The 18,637-nt window shown below is 41.4% G+C and overlaps 1 protein-coding gene across 1 annotated transcript in view; it reads left to right on the plus strand.

Annotated features, from left to right (window-relative positions):
- The window catches only part of itpr1b (inositol 1,4,5-trisphosphate receptor, type 1b), a gene marked incomplete at its 5' end in the record, with an annotated part of 108,091 nt that overhangs the window by 21,976 nt on the left and 67,478 nt on the right, over nt 1–18,637 (plus strand). The window contains 29 exons of the mRNA XM_080461820.1: nt 440–598; nt 2,660–2,758; nt 2,874–2,957; nt 3,064–3,210; nt 4,422–4,517; nt 4,690–4,734; nt 5,312–5,466; nt 8,060–8,159; nt 8,243–8,403; nt 8,528–8,669; nt 8,756–8,914; nt 9,004–9,176; nt 12,215–12,334; nt 12,417–12,608; nt 12,843–13,094; nt 13,184–13,325; nt 13,424–13,598; nt 14,487–14,680; nt 14,763–14,901; nt 15,000–15,054; nt 15,171–15,336; nt 15,447–15,614; nt 16,270–16,335; nt 16,436–16,573; nt 16,655–16,780; nt 16,869–17,069; nt 17,244–17,495; nt 17,591–17,716; nt 17,808–17,936. Coding sequence (XP_080317946.1) covers nt 440–598; nt 2,660–2,758; nt 2,874–2,957; nt 3,064–3,210; nt 4,422–4,517; nt 4,690–4,734; nt 5,312–5,466; nt 8,060–8,159; nt 8,243–8,403; nt 8,528–8,669; nt 8,756–8,914; nt 9,004–9,176; nt 12,215–12,334; nt 12,417–12,608; nt 12,843–13,094; nt 13,184–13,325; nt 13,424–13,598; nt 14,487–14,680; nt 14,763–14,901; nt 15,000–15,054; nt 15,171–15,336; nt 15,447–15,614; nt 16,270–16,335; nt 16,436–16,573; nt 16,655–16,780; nt 16,869–17,069; nt 17,244–17,495; nt 17,591–17,716; nt 17,808–17,936 — 4,161 coding nt within the window. The remainder of the gene's footprint in view (nt 1–439; nt 599–2,659; nt 2,759–2,873; nt 2,958–3,063; nt 3,211–4,421; nt 4,518–4,689; nt 4,735–5,311; nt 5,467–8,059; nt 8,160–8,242; nt 8,404–8,527; nt 8,670–8,755; nt 8,915–9,003; nt 9,177–12,214; nt 12,335–12,416; nt 12,609–12,842; nt 13,095–13,183; nt 13,326–13,423; nt 13,599–14,486; nt 14,681–14,762; nt 14,902–14,999; nt 15,055–15,170; nt 15,337–15,446; nt 15,615–16,269; nt 16,336–16,435; nt 16,574–16,654; nt 16,781–16,868; nt 17,070–17,243; nt 17,496–17,590; nt 17,717–17,807; nt 17,937–18,637) is intronic.

Below are 18,637 nucleotides of genomic sequence, written 5' to 3' on the forward strand. Positions count from 1 at the left end.
AATGCAAAAAGGACGTGTTCTCACTTGAACGTTGACGTGTAAACGAGGCCTAAGAAATGCCAAAAAATTACAGAAAAGTCAACAGACCCGCCCTTAAAAACAAACAATATCACCTTAACAAAACAAGCAATAAGTACTTTCCGAGCTCTGCTCTGGATGATGGAAAGTGTCTTATTGTCGTTTACTTTGATATGTAGGAATCTGATATCAAGCACCTCAAACCCCACCTCAACCCCCCCCCCCCCAAAAAAAACACGATGTTCCTCCAAGTGGTTACCAGACTCCAAGTGGTGAAGCTTTGCTGTAAAAAACACAGAACAACAGCTCAGCTGATACTTTGATATTGTCTTCCAAACTCTGCTGTTTCCCCCTCACCTGTTTAATGCCGTTGATAATGTTGCTTTGTAAACGTGTATTTCTCACCTTTGTTTGCCAACAGTTGCTGCACTTAAAAAGCAATAAATACCTGACCGTGAACAAGCGGCTTCCTGCGCTGCTGGAGAAAAACGCCATGAGAGTGACTCTGGACTCGGCAGGAAACGAAGGATCCTGGTTCTACATCCAGCCTTTCTACAAGCTGAGATCCCTGGGAGACAGTGTGGGTAGAGCTGGGAGTTAATTATGCTCTGCGAGAGGCATTCGGGGTGTATTTTTAGACTTTTCAGGGGATTTGGAAACAAAGTCACGTGAACGCGCATGCAGGTTGTTTTCATGAAGAATTTATCAAAGAGCTTGATGGGTCCAGCAGTTCAGGCTTCTGCCTTTTATTTAGAAGACTGTGCTTACCAAGCACAAGGAACTGCTGACATACGGACAATTATCTTTTTAACTCTGTTCACACGGCGTTTCTCTCGCAGGCAGGTGAGGGTAATGCCCAGCAAGCATTAAGCAGCAGTTTTCAGAGATTTATTTCTGAATGGGAATTTCATCACCTGCTTCACTCAGTATATTCAGAGAAAGTCCCTCCTGGTGTGCACACGTATACTCGACTTTTTTAGGTATATTATAGCAAGCTCACCTATTAACCCTTTATTGAATGAGTGAATAATTGAATATCTTCTGATCTACGCTATTGACATTAACTGAATACGAACTAATGTTTGAAAACATTTTTTTATTAAAACGTATTCATTGTGTTGAATAAATCATCTTTTTATGTTGATAAAATGTTATTGCAGCGTGACTCGAGCCATGTATAGAAATCCTCTCAGACATTTCTGCCATTAGGAAACCATTTCTAGTGATAAACAGTGAAAAACGTCAGATTTTCGCTCGTTCTGAAACTGTTATACAATGGAGTTTATTTACTTGCTTGTATCATTTTTCATATCCTAATATAGCTTTTTGCATATTCTGATTGTTTCATCTAGTGTTCTATAAAAGGTTAAAGTAATATTATTAGTCAGTTTGTGAAAACGTGCGAAAAGCAGCAGGAATCGTACACCCTGAAGAAGAAGAAGAATAATCTTTCAGCAGATTTCTGGATGCAGCAAAATAAAGCGCTCTTAATTCATTAATCTAATTGTCCAAAAGTTGCAATTGCAGTATTTTCTATCTAAATTCTCTCCATTTATCTTTCTGTGAAACGGTGTCAAATGTCTGCTGGCCAACCCTGGACTTAGAGGGGGTCACTAATCCTGCAGCCCATAATGACATTACAGCAACAGCCTGTCGAGCTTCAGACATCAGCAGCAGTGTGTGATTCCTCTGCTGTGGGTTCCAGAACTGTCGATCAAAAATGCAACACAGCTCATGTTTGTACGGCATCTATGTACAAAAATAAATAATAATTTTGTAACTGCAGACAATTAATGTAGAAAGTTTAGACCAGTTTGGGGGGAGGAAACTGTATTTTTTTTATGTCAACTCCTTATTTGTTGAGGCTCCACCTGACTTTTCACACATCAGTCTTTTGAACTGTCTAAGCTTTTTTTAAGTTGAGTTTTAGTACGAACGTGCCTAGTTTTGTGAAGAACTGGAAGCAGAATACTCATAACTATTGTTTTGTACGTGAAGAACTGAATTGTAGCATATTTCAGAAATGGAGGAGAGATCCGAGTCAGCATCTGCCTTAATTGGAAAGTTATGATGTACATTTTTTTTTTTTTTTATCCATTTCTGGATTTTTTTTTAATCTATCCTGATGAACAAGAGCAACAGCCTATAATATTTTATTTCAACACCAGTGTGACTGTCACTGGTATCCAATAGACTATAAAGATCATTGGTTTCTTCTAAAACACAAATTCACTTGAAGTAGTTTCAACTTGGTAATGGATACATGATGTTTCAGAGGAGAATGGATTAAATTAAAGTGAAGTGCTGTGGCTTTTCGTAGTTCCACATATATTAATCTTGAGAAAGAAGAGGTTTGGTTTAACACCATGTAGATTCTCACTCAATCCAACATGCTGTCGATTCCTTACATTTTATTTTGTGTATAAACGGCAACAAACTATTCAGTTGCACTCAAATAAGTAGATCAACTGGAGCTTTGAGATTAACAAAGAGCGCCATCTAGTGTTGGTCTGGTGTATAGCCTCATCTGTATATATGGATTCTCATTGAAAGTCAGCTCCTCACTTGATTTATCATGTTTCAAGATATTTTGCCTCTCAATAGATATTTTTTAATTCTGGGTTTTATTTCATTTCTGCAGGTGGTGATTGGAGATAAAGTCGTCCTTAACCCTGTGAACGCTGGACAGCCTCTACACGCCAGCAGCCACCAGTTAGTTGACAACCCAGGATGCAATGAGGTACGTGAAAAATACTGAAGGCTTCAAATAAACACATTACTGAGACAGATAGGAGGAACAAAAGCAATTCTTAACAGCGGCACTTGTCCTTTTGAATGTTTGTTCTGTTTTACAGGTTAATTCCGTGAATTGCAACACCAGTTGGAAAGTTGTTCTGTTCATGAAATGGAGCGACAACAAGGAGACGATACTGAAAGGGGTGGGTGCCCTCACAAAGTAACGGGAAGCTTCGAAAATCTGGAGTGAACGTGGTTAAGAGAGTGACCAGGCCAGTAAAGTATTTTGGTATGTGTCTGTAATTACAGGGTGACGTCGTGCGGTTGTTCCATGCAGAGCAGGAGAAGTTTCTCACGTGTGACGACCACAGAAAGAAGCAATATGTTTTCCTTCGAACGACCGGCCGGCAGTCCGCTACTTCTGCCACCAGCAGCAAAGCACTTTGGGAAGTGGAGGTCAGTCCATGAAGGCTCATTTTACTCTTGATGTTTGATAAGCATTTGTTTTTCAACTGATTCAAGAGACCATGATTAACGTGTAATACCTGCTATTAATGTAATCACTTCGGCTATTATAATTGGATTAAAGACAATAGTTTTGAAAAATGAAACAACTGCAGCCAGTAATGTAATGCAATAAAGGTTTTTTTTTGCAGTTGTGCTGCTGTCTTCTCAGAAATGCTTATAACGGTTATCATATTCATTTATTGAGAACACATACTATGCTGCACTTTGTTTTACTGTTGTAGTTTCTACTATTTGATCACGTTTTGGTTAAGTTATTAAAATTTTGACTTCAATCCATTAAAAATGATATGTGATTGGCTGGTAAGTACATTATTGGTTGATACATACCTGTGCAACTGCAATGATTCAACTACACAAAGTGGGAATATAATTTTACATTCACACTGCAAGCAAAAAGGAAGTTAGTTTTTTTTTTTTCATACAATCTGAAAAGCCACTTTCATGATCTCCTAAATCAGACAGTTTTCCAGTGTTTTTCATTGTGACTTCAGTCTGAACAAGCTGCATTACATCTGATTTTTCACATCATTGAAGTAAGACAGCGTCACTAATCTGACTGCATAAATTGATTGACTGCTGATTCGAGATGCCATATCCAGTCAACTCGAGTGTTTTATTTATCACGCACAATAATTATACATAGTATAATGTGCAGGGAGATGTTTTAGTACATGTTCTGCACCGAAACAACGATTTCTATAAGATAGAAGAATGAAAAATACTTTAAAGTAAATAATTTAGAACATAAATAAAGGAAATGGCACACTATATTTCAATACTGATAATAAAGGAACTTAAGACACACGGAAGATAAAAGATAAATGAATAAATGTAGGTAAAATCGGAAGATGTTTACATGATTGATGTGGTCATAACTCACTGAATTTTATTTTCATGGTGTTTGATTTGTGATAAACGGCATACATGTCCTTTAAAGTCGGATGGCAGTTGCACTTAAATTATATTTGTGTGGTTATATATTATATATAACCACACAAATCAATCAGATCTCAGGTAAAAATCTGAATTGCATTGTGAACATACAGTATTGTGAGTAACTTGCATTAAAGATGATCAAACTAACACAAATAATGCAGGCTCATTGCTATTCTTCCCTGTGCCCCCCCCCCCATATCCAGGTGGTCCACCATGACCCTTGTAGAGGAGGTGCAGGCTACTGGAACAGCCTGTTCAGGTTTAAACATTTGGCCACTGGGTGCTATTTGGCTGCCGAGGTGGGTGAGGTGTGTGTCAGTATCACGAGTGTTGTTTTCTCACACTGCTGCTGCCTTGTATCTCTGCTCCACAGGGCAAAATACTTTAACATGATGGAGGCAGAGCCCTGACGCACAGAGTAATATAATGAAGACAGGGCGTGTTGATAAAGATGTTTGATGTGTTTCCCAGGTAAATCCAGACTTTGAGGAGGAGAATGCTGAACAGCGGTCATCGGTGAGTCGGCCTGCTCTCTGCTTCCTTGCAGTTATTTAAGAGTCAAGCTGGTGGTTTCACTGTTATTGATCCTCTCTGTTAAAATCTCTGCCGGATCTTTGCCTCCTACTCCAGGTGGTGGACTTTACACCCTTTAATTTCCAGGTACTGCTTTATGATCTTTACTTGGTTGCAGCAACTTAGCTCAAAAATCAGCTTTTGTCTTGTCATGGATTGTGCAGTCACTTTTAACAAGTCTTTACCTGGTGTGCCTTTGTTTGAATGCCACTGATCACCACTGTGTGTCACTCTGCCATCATTTATGTGGCTGCATGTGTCAAAGAAAGCTGCCACTAGGTGGCAGTGTTGCTTTTTAAGGCTGAAACACTGACATTGTGTGTCGGTCACGGCATATAGGGTCAATGACCCAGGTCACTAAAGATGATTAATGGCTGAGCCCTAATTTGTGATGAAATTGAAAACCTCACCACCCCTTTGCCATTGTTATTACTGAAACTTTGGTGAAAATATCTACTATCCCCGCTGCCATGTGTAGTCAGCAATTTGATCCCTCTCACTGTACACCGTATCTCTACAGCTGGATGCAGATAACGAAGCTCTACGAGGCCGCCTGCGAGCTCCACAGGAGAAAATCATGTACACTCTGGTGCCTGTTCCCGATGGTATGGATATCTCCTCCATCTTTGAGCTAGATCCAACCACCCTGAGAGGCGGGGACTCCATGGTGCCCAGGTATGCATACACACAGCTATACTTTGGAATAAGGCCTCCTAAGTTCATTTCATTTGTACGGGAAGGTGTTGAAACCCCTTGTAATTGACGTATAAACGAGGCCTGGACTGCTATGAAGTGTTAGTAAAATAAATTGGGACACAGAAGTGATGCCATGCTCCTTTCAGAGGAAACTATGTGAACATGACAAAAACAATGCTGCAAAACAGGGGAAGTGACAAATATCTTAACACCACATTTAATCCCAAAGACCACAGTGATGTCACAGTGATGTCAAAACCCAAACAACACAGTGACGGTAGTATTGGTTTGACTCGTCTGAAGGGGAAATTTCGAACATCAGCAGAAAGGGAGTTTCTGAGGTAATGAGTGTGTTTGGTTTGTGCAGTTGTGGACAGGGACTTTAGTTACGTTCTGTTTTGTCTGCATGACCAGCTGTCTGCTGTCACAGGGACTGGTGCCCAGTCTTTTCCCCGTGTTCGGTTGAAAATTACAGCATCGGTCAGATCAGTGGGATATATATATTTATTTAGCTGAGAAATAACGAAGGCCCGTTATTCTGCGCGCTCTGCTCACTTTCACATTGTTTGACAGTTGCCAAGAGGAGGAAAGCCCCTGTGTGACATGAAACAGGAAATGAATAAGGCACAAGTAGTGGGATCGCGATGAATCTCTCACTTTCAAAATACCATGTAAATATTCTTTATCCTGTTTTGGCCTAACTGCTCTATTGATATGTGACTGTTCACACACAGGAACATCTATCCATCTATACAGGCTAAAAGGCTTGCTCACTAATTTGTCACTTCATTTAAACATTTATTGATGATGATTCCAGTATATAAGCTACTACAGTAGAAAAGAGATTGGTATTACAAACCAATGTGGCGCCAACTATCATATTGTGAATCATGACACTTGTTTGATTAGTATTCTCCATTATCGCCTCCCTGTGAAGGTTTACCAGAAATCAAACCATTTCAAAATCTTATCATGTTAATATTGGGTTTTTCTCCCTTAATCTTTTGTTATTTACCGCTGACATGTATGCGACTCCGTTCACAGCAGAGAGAAGATCTGCCCTCAGTAATTTAATATTTTTCGAATTGTTAAAAAAGACATGAGTACAAAACAGAAATATGTGATAAATGTCTCCTCTGTACCTGCTTTATCCAGCTGGGATAGGCGCGGCTACTCACGCGGACAATTATGGCATATTCACTGTAGCAAATGAGCAGGAAGCTGGAGTACCCAGTAGAATAGCCCCAGGAACATCATTCAAACTTCAATATGAAACACCTCGTCCCTTAATCAAACCTGGGTTATGTTGCTTTCACAGGACGCTGCTCACCACTGTTTCACTGTATCGCTTAGATTACATCATTAAACTTTACTGTGTGAGAGAACTTTTTTTCTTTTTCTTTTTTCACTAAACGTTATGCAATATTGCAAGTATTTCCAATGATTTGCTGGCTAACCTGTGCGCGCATATTATTCATAAAAAAAAAAAGACTTTTTTTTTATGAATGTCGCTCTGTTCCTTTTGATAGCATTGTGTTGGGCACAACGCTTCCTTCTAAAATTACTGTGATGTAACTACTCTTGTCAAAGCACATCAGACAAGAATAGAGCCTCTCCACCTTTGCAGAAAAGCCTCTATTGTGTCACATCATCAGGTGTGTGTGTCTGCACGGTGCGGGCTTGTACCGCCTGCCCCGCCCGCCCCAACCTGAAATAACCCTGTCCCTCAAACTTTAGCCAGGGGACTAATTGCTCCCTGCGAGAACCGGTACACAAAGGTAAGCCTGTTAGCTCCGATTGGCTGTTACATAACGCCTGCCAAGAATATGGCTACTGTCTGTGCTGGAGGCCTGACGAGCTACACAAACATACTTACTCACACACCCACACGTGGAGGAGGGCAGGCTTTGAGAAGTAAGGACGTCGCTGGCTCAGACTTTACTACGCGTAAAGGTTTAGTGCTTTATGGTGAAGAGACGAGGGTCACCACGGAATAATCTGTAATCGTGCTGCACGCTCAGCCGGAGACGACGGGCTGCTCCTGACCTCACCTTTACATGCATCTGTTATGTCTGACAGAAAAAAAACGTGCTCTGAAAAAATGATTGATCATTTATTAGGGACACTTTTATGACAGTACAACGTGCAATAAAGCCCGTCTTTTATGCTCATACTTGTTTGTTTTTTCTGGCACGCTTTCAGAGAGATCTGGATTTATGGTCTCTGACACTTAAGATTATGAACTATGTTACATGCTAAAGTTGAGCTCTTGGTGAGAGTCACTCTGAAGTAGTAAAATCCAGACTTCTTTTTTTTGTCTCAAGCGCACAATAAGACAAACTCGGTCTAGGTGTAAATGGCCCTAAAACACATTGAAACTTATTCAAAATGGAGGGAAAATGTGGTTTAAATAGCCATTGTGGTCAAATTTAAAGCACTTTTAGATCCAGAATGGCAGGAAGAATGGAACCATGTTAACTGTGGATACTAAATAGACCCCTAAGAGCCCTACAACACCTTGTCTTGTGACAATTTTCTCTGTAATTTGCATCCGTTGTTTCTCTCTTTGTAGGAGCTCTTATGTCAGGCTAAAACACTTGTGCACCAACACGTGGGTTCACAGCACCAACAACCCAATCGACAAAGAGGAGGAGAAACCGGTTATGTTACGGGTGAGTAGGTTGATGTGTGGCATTGCTAATTTTCTCAACAATTTCTTATTGTTATTGGATTTTTTTTTTCATTTCATTGAAAGATTGGAACATCAGGAGTGAAAGAAGATAAGGAGGCCTTTGCCATTGTCCCTGTGCCGCCTGCTGAAGTGCGTGATCTGGACTTTGCTAATGATGCAAGTAAAGTGTTGGCGTCCATTGCTGGCAAGCTGGAAAAGGGCACAATCACACAGAATGAAAGGAGGTATGCATTTAATTCCATGAATCGATTCCGTTTCAGTGACATGAACAGCATTATTTTTTTTTTAATCCCTCAAACAAAAGTTTATAAAAGTATTGATTGTTGCTCTCCTTTCTTCCCTCTCCAGGTTTGTGACGAAGCTCCTGGAAGACCTTGTGTTCTTTGTAGTCGACATTCCCAACAGTGGCCAGGATGTTTTGGAGATTATGGTTAACAAACCAAACCGAGAAAGGCAGAAACTCATGAGAGAGCAGAACATCCTCAAACAGGTAGGCTTTCACTACCAGATACAGTTGATGTTTTGGTTTTGGTCATTTTTAGCCAAATTTCCAGTTAAGAAAACTCTCCGTTGCAGATCTTCAAACTCCTCCAAGCCCCCTTCACAGACAGTGGCGATGGCCCGATGCTGCGACTGGAGGAGCTCGGGGACCAGCGCCACGCGCCGTTCAGACACATTTGCAGGCTCTGTTACAGAGTGCTGCGCCATTCCCAGCAGGATTACAGGAAAAATCAAGTATGTTGCACATTATACCGCCACTCCGCTCTTACAACATGTCGACATGTCCTTCGCAGAACTTACAGCCCGTTCCCTCGTTTTCACAGGAATACATCGCCAAACAATTCCGCTTCATGCAGAAGCAGATAGGGTACGACGTGTTGGCCGAAGACACAATAACCGCTCTGCTCCACAACAACCGGAAGCTGCTGGAGAAACACATCACCGCTGCCGAGATAGACACATTCGTCACGCTAGTGAGGAAGAACCGCGAGCCGAGGTGAGGCTCATTTACACCGACAGAGCCTGGCTGCCTTCATGAAGCTGGCACAAAAGGAGCTGCTTTGGCCACTTGGGTCAGATTTGTTTGTATAACAGCTTCAGAGGAATGTAAATCTATGTAAATGTATTCAAATATGTGCAGCGAGAGTATGACTGGAACTGCTTGTGCGTGACCTTGGCACTGCGGGTAATTTGCTGACAGTTGGTACGCACTTCTGTTGTGTTTGGATCTTTCCAAACACCGCTAATGACACAAGAATCAGGCTAATGCAGAAGTTTAATAAGGGTGGCGTTTACGTCTTGAACCTTTGCCGTTATGTGACATGACAGCAGCTATTAATGCTTGGATGGACTTTAATACATGTACATACAATTTTACTTTCTCGCTTTTGCTTTCTGAAAGTTTCTCCAAGGTTTTGGCTCATTTTGGCATGATAGCATCACACAGTGCTTACCTTGTGAGCTTTTCCACTGCAATCAATGGTGCTCTGTTAGATTTACTAATAATGAATGCCACGGCTGTCTGAACACCATAAACTCATCACCAGGCATCATTATAGGAATTTTCTGACATGACACTTTATTCTGCTGAAAGCAGCCATTAGAAGGTGGTACCTTGTGGTCATGAAGGAACGGACATCATCAGCAACAATGTGCAAGGATCCTACAGCGTTTAAATAAGGCTTGTTTTGTTTTTACGAAGTGGTCCAAACGGTGCTTATGAGATATCCCTCAGTTAATCACCCCCCCATTTCAGGGGACTGATTTACTAAATCAAGTCAGGATGGCTTCATGCTATCATATTGGGGTTTGTTTTTCAATATTGTGAGACGGATATGTGACTATTACAGGAGAATTCAGGCCCTGCAATGTGTTTAGAATTTGTCATTGTTTACTTTCTGGCAGCCTCTCTTGCTTTTTTTTTGCCATCTAGCGTAATCTGTCAGTCTTCATCTATAAAGTGTGATGGTTTAAGTTCGAAAATCCAAACTCACCTGGTTACACTGGGAGAACTGTGGCACACTGAGAATTTTCTCTTTTGGATAATTTACTGTGAGGACTCCAAACATTAAACATGAATTCAAAATAGAAATGAATACTATAGATCAGGGGTGTCAAACACGTTTTAGTTCAGACAGCAGATACAGCCCAATTTCATCTTGAGTGGGTCGGAGCAGTGAAATAGAGCCATGATAACATTTAAGTGTAAAGTGTTGTGTCTGCTACTCTTTGAAAATGTGTTTAAGTCTATAGTTTCTTTTAAATTTGTACCATTTGTGCAGCGCTTTGAATTAGATTAGAGCCTCTTGCGGGCTGGCTTTGGCCCATGAGCCTTATGTTTGACACCCTTGCTTTAAACAGAACATGAGAGCAAAAGTCACTGCACAAATACGAAAGCTTTATTTATTAGACCTTTATTTTACCAGGCAGTTGCTTTAGATCAAATTATCTCGTTTAAAAGCAAAGGCTGGCCAAAATGACTACATTGAAACAAATAATATAGATGGAATCACCATTAAATCAATCAAAAGAGAAAATCTCGAACTCTTGTGGATGGGTTATGTTACATAGTACGGGGAAGTACCAGGGGAAGTCGAGGGCTGGATGGAGCAGAGAAGGAACGGAGAATCCTGAGGAGGGACAGAAAGAACACAACACACGCTAACATGATGATGGTACTGTGCAATAAAATGTCTACAAACTCCACAATTGTCCATCAAAAAGTCTGTAATATGAGTTTTAAATTCATTCATGAGGCTAAGTTCCTGTAATTTTAATGATTTTTAAAGAGTGCTCCAGGCAGAGGGAGCAGAGTACACGAGCACCCTCTCCTCAAACTCAGTCCATGTTCTGGGAATAGAGGAAGCTGGGGTTTGAGATATAGGCAGAGGTGAGGTATGATGGTAGCAGCCCAATAGTTGCTGTGAAGGAGTCTGGGAGCGGACAAAAAGCACTATCCCACCTTGGCATACGGAGTACCAGTATGAGTATAAGTGAGTGACTTACTGTCAGTAAGTAATTTTAAGGCACAGTGACATGAGGCATCCAACATATGCAAATAGGCGTTCATATCTAATACACCACCATAGTCTATTAATAACACAAAAATAGCAGCAACAAGCCTCTTCTGTGAAACACAAGAAAAACAAAACATCCTTTAAATGAAAGCTCAATCTGATTTTTTTTATTCCTTTGTCAAGATTTCAGTCTGGTTCAAAAGATAAACTGTCATCAAGGATGATACCTAGGCATTTGAAGGTTAAAAACATTCTCAAGTGGAGTCCCTTGATCATCCTTTTTGTTTTGTCTGCCTCTAGTACAAGTCTCAAACAGAAGTTGGATTTTATTTCTCTGAAAGCAGCATGCAAGTGCTCAACAGCCACCAACACAGTGTCCCCCAAACAATTAATGACGGCATCGTCTGCATAAATGTGAAAGTTTGGGGAATTTATTCCCCTAAAAATCATTGATATAATTCATACACTGCAAGGGACCTAATACAGAGCCGTGGTGCACCTACTTCTGAACAGTCAGAATTCAGAAGAACCACCGTCAAGTTTTGCAATTATGGAAAGAAGTGTTCTTTAAGTGGATCGGGACTACACGGATTATGGTTGCAAATTTACTGAACTGGGTTTGGTAAAACGACCCCCCCCCCCCCCCCCCCCACACACACACTCATTTAAGTTTTTCTTTTATTTCTTTGCGTCTTTTGCACTATGGTGATCCTCTACAAGGTTAATAGCTGTCAAACTCCGATTGTATAGTCACTTTCTGAAACCTTCAGACTAACCTACTGGCACCAAAAGCCAATCCACATTCAGAATCATGTATATTCATTTTTTTTTTTCCATCTTAATGTGGCAGATATTACAGACTCTGTTTACAGTCTTTCACACCACATTAAACTCTTCCACATGAATGATCTATTCAGTAGTCGTTTTTGCAAGGATTTTAATATTTAGATACGAGGACTCTCGCATAACTGACATATATCGTAATTTTGACAAATATTTGATTTTCCTGTGCACCCAGGTTTCTGGATTACCTGTCGGATCTCTGTGTGTCCATGAACAAATCTATCCCCGTGACCCAGGAGCTCATCTGTAACGCAGTGCTGGACTCCAACAATGCTGACATCCTCATTGAAACCAAGTAAACAACTCATTGCAATCACTTATGAGACTTTGTGGAACTCAAACATGTATTTGGGAATCAGCTTGTCGCTGTTCTTCAGATTGGTCCTGTCGAGGTTTGAGATTGAGATGACGACAAATGGGGAGAATCCGGTGGAGGCTGAAGACGAAGAGGAAGTGTGGCTGTTCTGGAAAGACAACTGCAAGGAGATCCGCAGTAAGAGTGTCCGAGAGTTAGCCCAGGACGCAAAGGAGGGTCAAAAGGAGGACCAGGAGGTCGTCAGCTACTACAGGTGGGATTTCTCTCATTCTCATTTTAAAGTTACAGTATATGCATTGTGATCAGATCTTTAGGCAAACTTACTTTAAAAATGTCATGCTTATTAGGTTTTACCACATTGGCATTGATCTGTAAACTGTTACTGGATGATTTATAATGATTTAAAAGAAATAAATAAAAAAAAATACGAGCAGTGCTCAGTCATTATTGCACTGTTTTTGTAGTAGTAATGAAAATGTGCTCGCAGGTGCCAGCTCAACCTCTTTGCCCGGATGTGTCTGGACCGTCAGTACTTGGCCATCAACAAGATCTCTGGTCAGCTGGACGTGGATTTGATCCTGCGCTCCATGTCCGACGAGGACTTGCCCTTTGACTTGCGGGCGTCTTTCTGCCGCCTGATGCTGCACATGCACGTGGACCGTGACCCTCAGGAGCAGGTCACGCCAGTCAAATACGCTCGTCTGTGGTCGGAGATTCCCTCTAAAATCGCCATTGATGAGTGAGTTTGCGTGATTGATATTTCAGTACGACTTGTGTTATTGTTCCAGAGATGCATCCCTTAGATGTAGGTTTCCTCTTATTATTCAGCTATGACAACGACGGCACCACAAGAGATGAGATTAAAGAACGTTTCTGCCTCACTATGGACTTTGTGGAGAACTACCTGAGAGAGGTGGTATCACAAAACATCCCCTTCTCCGACAAAGAGAAAAACAAGCTTACTTTTGAGGTGAAAATGCATCCATGTACATAGCTTGATCAGATAATAACTCACGGTTGATCAAATAAATCATTGCTTGGTTTTTTTCTGGGGGGGGGGGGTTTCAGGTTGTCAACCTGGCGAGGAACCTCATCTACTTTGGATTCTACAACTTCAGCGACCTGCTTCGACTTACAAAGATCTTGCTGAACATTTTAGACTGTGTGCACGTCAACACTATTTTCCCCATCAACAAGATCGAGAAGGAAGAGGAAACTAAAGGTGAAAAAGCGGTTCTTCAGAGTCGATACCTAACCATCTGTCTCATTTATCTCTTTCTCTATCCAAAGGTTGCAAGGACAGTTGAACTTATTCCAGCAGACGATTTGTAAATGAAGGGTACAACCTGGACAGTCCATGACGGGGCTCTTTTTATTGTTTAAATAGAAAGAGACTCACAATTTTTTTTTTTTTAATGCAATCTCAACAATTTATACAAACAAAGTGATTAGTGGTAACACTCATTGGTTAAAAATAAGAAAACGTCCCTCCACTGGTCTGAACCATCTAACAAGCAGTTGACTTGACATTAAGGAGTTAAGAACTGATTTGTCTGGTTGTATACATATATCATTCACTTCAATTTGGACACTTTTTTGATTTCAACATTACAGTAATTTAAACAAAAGCAGAATTTTAAATAGATGTCAGTAGCAAAGATTTGGCATAGTAAAACCTCCATTGATCCTTTAAACATGTTTATCTAAATCAGGATCATGACGGCGCAGGAGCCAATCTCAGCTCAATCTGGGTGAAGGCAGATTTTATCCTGGACATCACATGACAAAGACAGTGACGGACAGCCACACACACTCACACGTATAGACAAGTTTGAGTCACTCAAATGCATATTTTTGGACTGTGGACGGAAACTGCAGTCCACAGAGAAAACTGACACCCGAACATGGAGAATATGCAGAATCCTCACAGAATTTTTTTTTTTTTTTTTTTTTACTGTTTCTTTGAAAACTCTGCAACGAATAGTTGACAAAATATTGACAAAGTCTACCAAACTTTTTAGGATACATTTATAAAACTAAGCATCACGTCAAATTAAGCAGTAAATAGATTTCATTCACAAATCTCCTCAGTTGATTGTCGCTCCTGTTCTGCTCTCTGTCTGCGCTGCAGCTGGCAGTAATGTGATGAAGTCCATTCATGGAGTCGGCGAGCTCATGACCCAGGTCGTGATGCGAGGAGGCGGCCTGCTGCCCGCCACACCGACCCACCAGCCCGAGGGAGACGTAGTTAAAACGCAGACTGAACCGGAGAGAGAGGACATCATGGTGATGGACACCAAGCTCAAAGTCATTGAAATCCTACAAGTGAGACAACAGGGGGGGAAAAAACGTTTCTCTGAGAAGACAGCATCTCAAACACGTTATATCATTTTCTCTTTTCTCTCAGTTTATTTTAAATGTACGACTGGACTACAGGATATCCTGCCTGCTCTGTATTTTCAAACGTGAGTTTGACGAGAATAATCCACAAGGGGAAAACACTGCCAATCAAAATGGAAGCAACAATATTGCTAATCCAATGCCAGGTATAGAGCTAAATCATTTATAAAGGAAATTACTGTGAAATGTATTGTTAAGATGTTACTGACAAACACTTTCGTCTGTCATTTTTAACCAACTACAGGAAATTTTGACTTTGAGAACATTGAGGAACAGGCCGAGGGGATCTTTGGAGGAAGGTAACTCACACATTTCTTGTATTTCCAAAGCTGATTAAGAGGCCGCTTGTAATTGGAAGTACGCTCGCATGAAAAAAAGGTGAATTTGAAGTGAAGTTCACGTGTTTGTGGTTCAGTGAGGAGAACACTCCACTGGACCTGGATGACCACGGCGGTCGTACCTTCTTAAGGGTCCTGTTGCACCTGACCATGCATGACTACCCGCCCCTCGTGTCTGGAGCTCTTCACCTGCTCTTCAGGCACTTCAGCCAGAGGCAGGAGGTCCTGATGGCCTTCAAACAAGTGAGCTCATCACAGTCGAAACCTAACATGTAATTTACACCTTTGACAATACTCGTGTCGCGATCTCTGATTAAAGTTAAGTGAAACCTCATTCCTTCATCCAAATTCAGGTGCAGCTGCTGGTCACCAGTCAGGATGTTGATAACTACAAGCAGATCAAGTCCGATCTTGACCAGCTGCGCTCCATTGTGGAAAAATCTGAACTGTGGGTTTACAAGAGGCAAGGGGAGGATGGAATGGATGGAGATGGACCTTCGGAGTCTGACAGTAAAAAGAAGGTACACTGTGGAGACCCTGACGATAGAGTCGTTCTGTACCGACGCCAACATGCTGCACAGTGATCTACTCTCTCTTATTGAGATGACTCATCAAAAAGCTATTAACATAAACCTTCACTTTATATGTCAAAATGTTATTTGTTTAAAGACAGTTTGTGTTTGAGTAAATTACAGTGAAACCATTCCAGAACTTAAATCATTGGATAAACTCAATCAACCTATAATAAAATATAAAGGAAACACAATAAAAAGAAGGATCCAGGTTAGGATATATATTGCTAGAAATGACGAGATAAAGAATATAGAAGAACTTTCACACACAAAAATGTTATAGATTACACAGCACCACTTAAAAGTCAGATAAAAATGTGAGTTTTAAGTTGCAGGTTTTGTTTTTTTATATTGTTTAAGATATTTTCAGTTTTTGAGGTAAATAATGCTGGAAATCAACTCTCATTCTCCTCAACTCAACATATGCAAGGACGATTTTTAATAAGACTTTCTGACGATTGTCCTGGTTTTTTTTCATCAAATGTGACAAATATCAGCTTGTTCTCCTCTTAAGACTTGAAGGCAAAATGTATAGCTGCACCTGGCTGTGTGAAAGGAAGTGGGTGTTAATGGAAAGGACCAATTGTTGCTCACTGTTCTGCAGGGAGATTCACTGGATAAGAAGAAGACAGAAAATACCAGCAGTTACAACTACAGAGTAGTAAAAGAGGTAATTTGGTGCTCTTTCTTTCTTTCTGGAGGAAAAGGTTCTTATTATAACTTTCCAACTTTTGTCACTTGTGAAAAATCTTGTCATTGTGTGCACTCAGATCCTGCTGCGCCTCAGTAAGCTGTGCGTGCAGGAGGGCAGCTCGGGGAAGAAGAGCAAGAAGCAGCAGCAGAGGCTGCTGAGGAACATGGGGGCTCACAGCGTGGTGCTGGAACTCCTGCAGATCCCCTACGAGAAGGTGCCACACTCCAGCTGATTATTGTGTGAAAATAAAAAACCATTGGACTGTATTGTTATGACATCCTCTTATGTGCTGCAGGGTGAAGATGTCCGAATGCAGGAGATCATGAAACTGGCTCATGAGTTTCTACAGAACTTCTGCGCAGGGAACCAGCAGAACCAGGCTCTCCTCCACAAGCATATCAACTTATTTCTCAACCCAGGGGTGACTATTACAACCATATCTTTAAAGTGACCCCTTGAAACGGCTTCCTGTAGTATAGTAATAGTCTGTCTCCTTCCTGCCTTCTCAGATCCTGGAGGCCATCACCATGCAACATATCTTCATGAATAACTTCCAGCTGTGCAGTGAGATCAACGAGCGTGTAGTCCAGCACTTTGTCCACTGCACTGAGACACATGGCCGACACGTCCAGTATCTCAAGTTTCTGCAGACCATTGTCAAAGCTGAGAACAAGTTCATCAAGAAGTGTCAGGACATTGTAATGGCAGAGGTCTGTCTCACAACATTTCATCAAAGAATAATACCACAAAGAAAGTGATTCGCTTTTAGTCCGAAGGATGTTTGTGATATCAGTGAAAACAGTCATGACACTATTGAAAATCTGAAGTTATCCAAATTGTGCTTTTTGGTAATAACTCCATCATCTCCATTCTGACCTGCTCAGCTGGTGAACTCAGGCGAGGATGTCTTGGTCTTCTACAACGACCGCGCCTCCTTCCAGACCCTGGTCCAGATGATGCGCTCAGAGCGGGATCGTATGGATGAAAACAGCCCTCTGATGTACCACATCCACCTGGTCGAGCTGCTCGCCGTCTGCACCGAGGGCAAGAACGTCTACACCGAGATCAAGTGTAACTCCTTGTTGCCCCTGGATGACATAGTCCGGGTGGTCACCCACGAGGATTGTATTCCTGAGGTGTGACTTCAAGTTCATTTCCGTTCAGTTGAAGGTTGATCAGCAGTCCACTCGTGGTCATTCGGTCTCATATTTCTGCCTTTATGTCCTGACAGGTGAAGATTGCCTACATCAACTTTCTAAACCACTGTTACGTCGACACAGAAGTCGAGATGAAGGAAATATATACGTCCAACCACATGTGGAAGCTGTTTGAGAACTTCCTGGTGGATATTTGCAGGGTAAGCCTGGATAGAGAATCCTACCTGTCACCAACACACAGGAAGTGTGGCCCAGTGGCGGCGTGTCATGCTAATGTGTTTCCTTTCTTAGGTGTGCAACAACACCAGTGACAGAAAGCACGCGGACACCATGCTGGAGCGTTACGTAACCGAGACCGTCATGAGCATTGTCACATGTTTCTTCAGCTCCCCTTTTTCTGACCAGAGCACAAGTCTCCAGGTACGATGGACCAGAGTCTGAAATGCTTGTTATTGGCGCACTTTTCTTTAAATATGACCTTCTTTAAGTTTTAAAGTGTGGAACAAGAGGACTGCTCCTCAAATGCTCTTATACACTGTAAAACACACAATTCTTCCTTTTTACTTAGATGGCTCGTCATATGTATGTAAGTAACGATGACTCTTCCCCCTGAATCTTGTTTCCAAACTTTCGAGTGTCTTCCTTATCAACAGCCTCTGAATGTGTAGAAATATTTACTGTGTGGGTTTTCACATTATCATAGCTTAGTCAGCACACACACTTTTTCCCAGATCTGTGGGTGTGTTGCACAAGGTTTTGCTGGGACACGGTGCAGACAATGTCCTAATGCAATGCAGCCACATCATATCTTAGATCTTACTGTGTCCATGTATTGACGCCCACACCTTTCCCAATAAATCATGACTATTACTCTACTCCATACAGTGTCCTCGTGCAGCGAGCCTGTGCTTTTGTTGTGCACACAGTTGCCCTCTCGATAACCCTGCCATGTGTTTTAAATAGCTGTCTTGTGTTATGTTGGCTTCAGTTGAATCTGCTGATTTCCATTTTATGTAACCACTGGCACTTTTCTGAGAATTTTGCCAGCTGAGCTTTAACAAATACATGGTGACACGACAACCCTTTTTCCCTTTTCTCTTGTGACAGGCGGCCATTCTTGG

This window comes from Lipophrys pholis (genome assembly GCF_963383615.2).
Source record: "Lipophrys pholis genome assembly, chromosome: 4".
NCBI lineage: Eukaryota > Metazoa > Chordata > Actinopteri > Blenniiformes > Blenniidae > Lipophrys > Lipophrys pholis.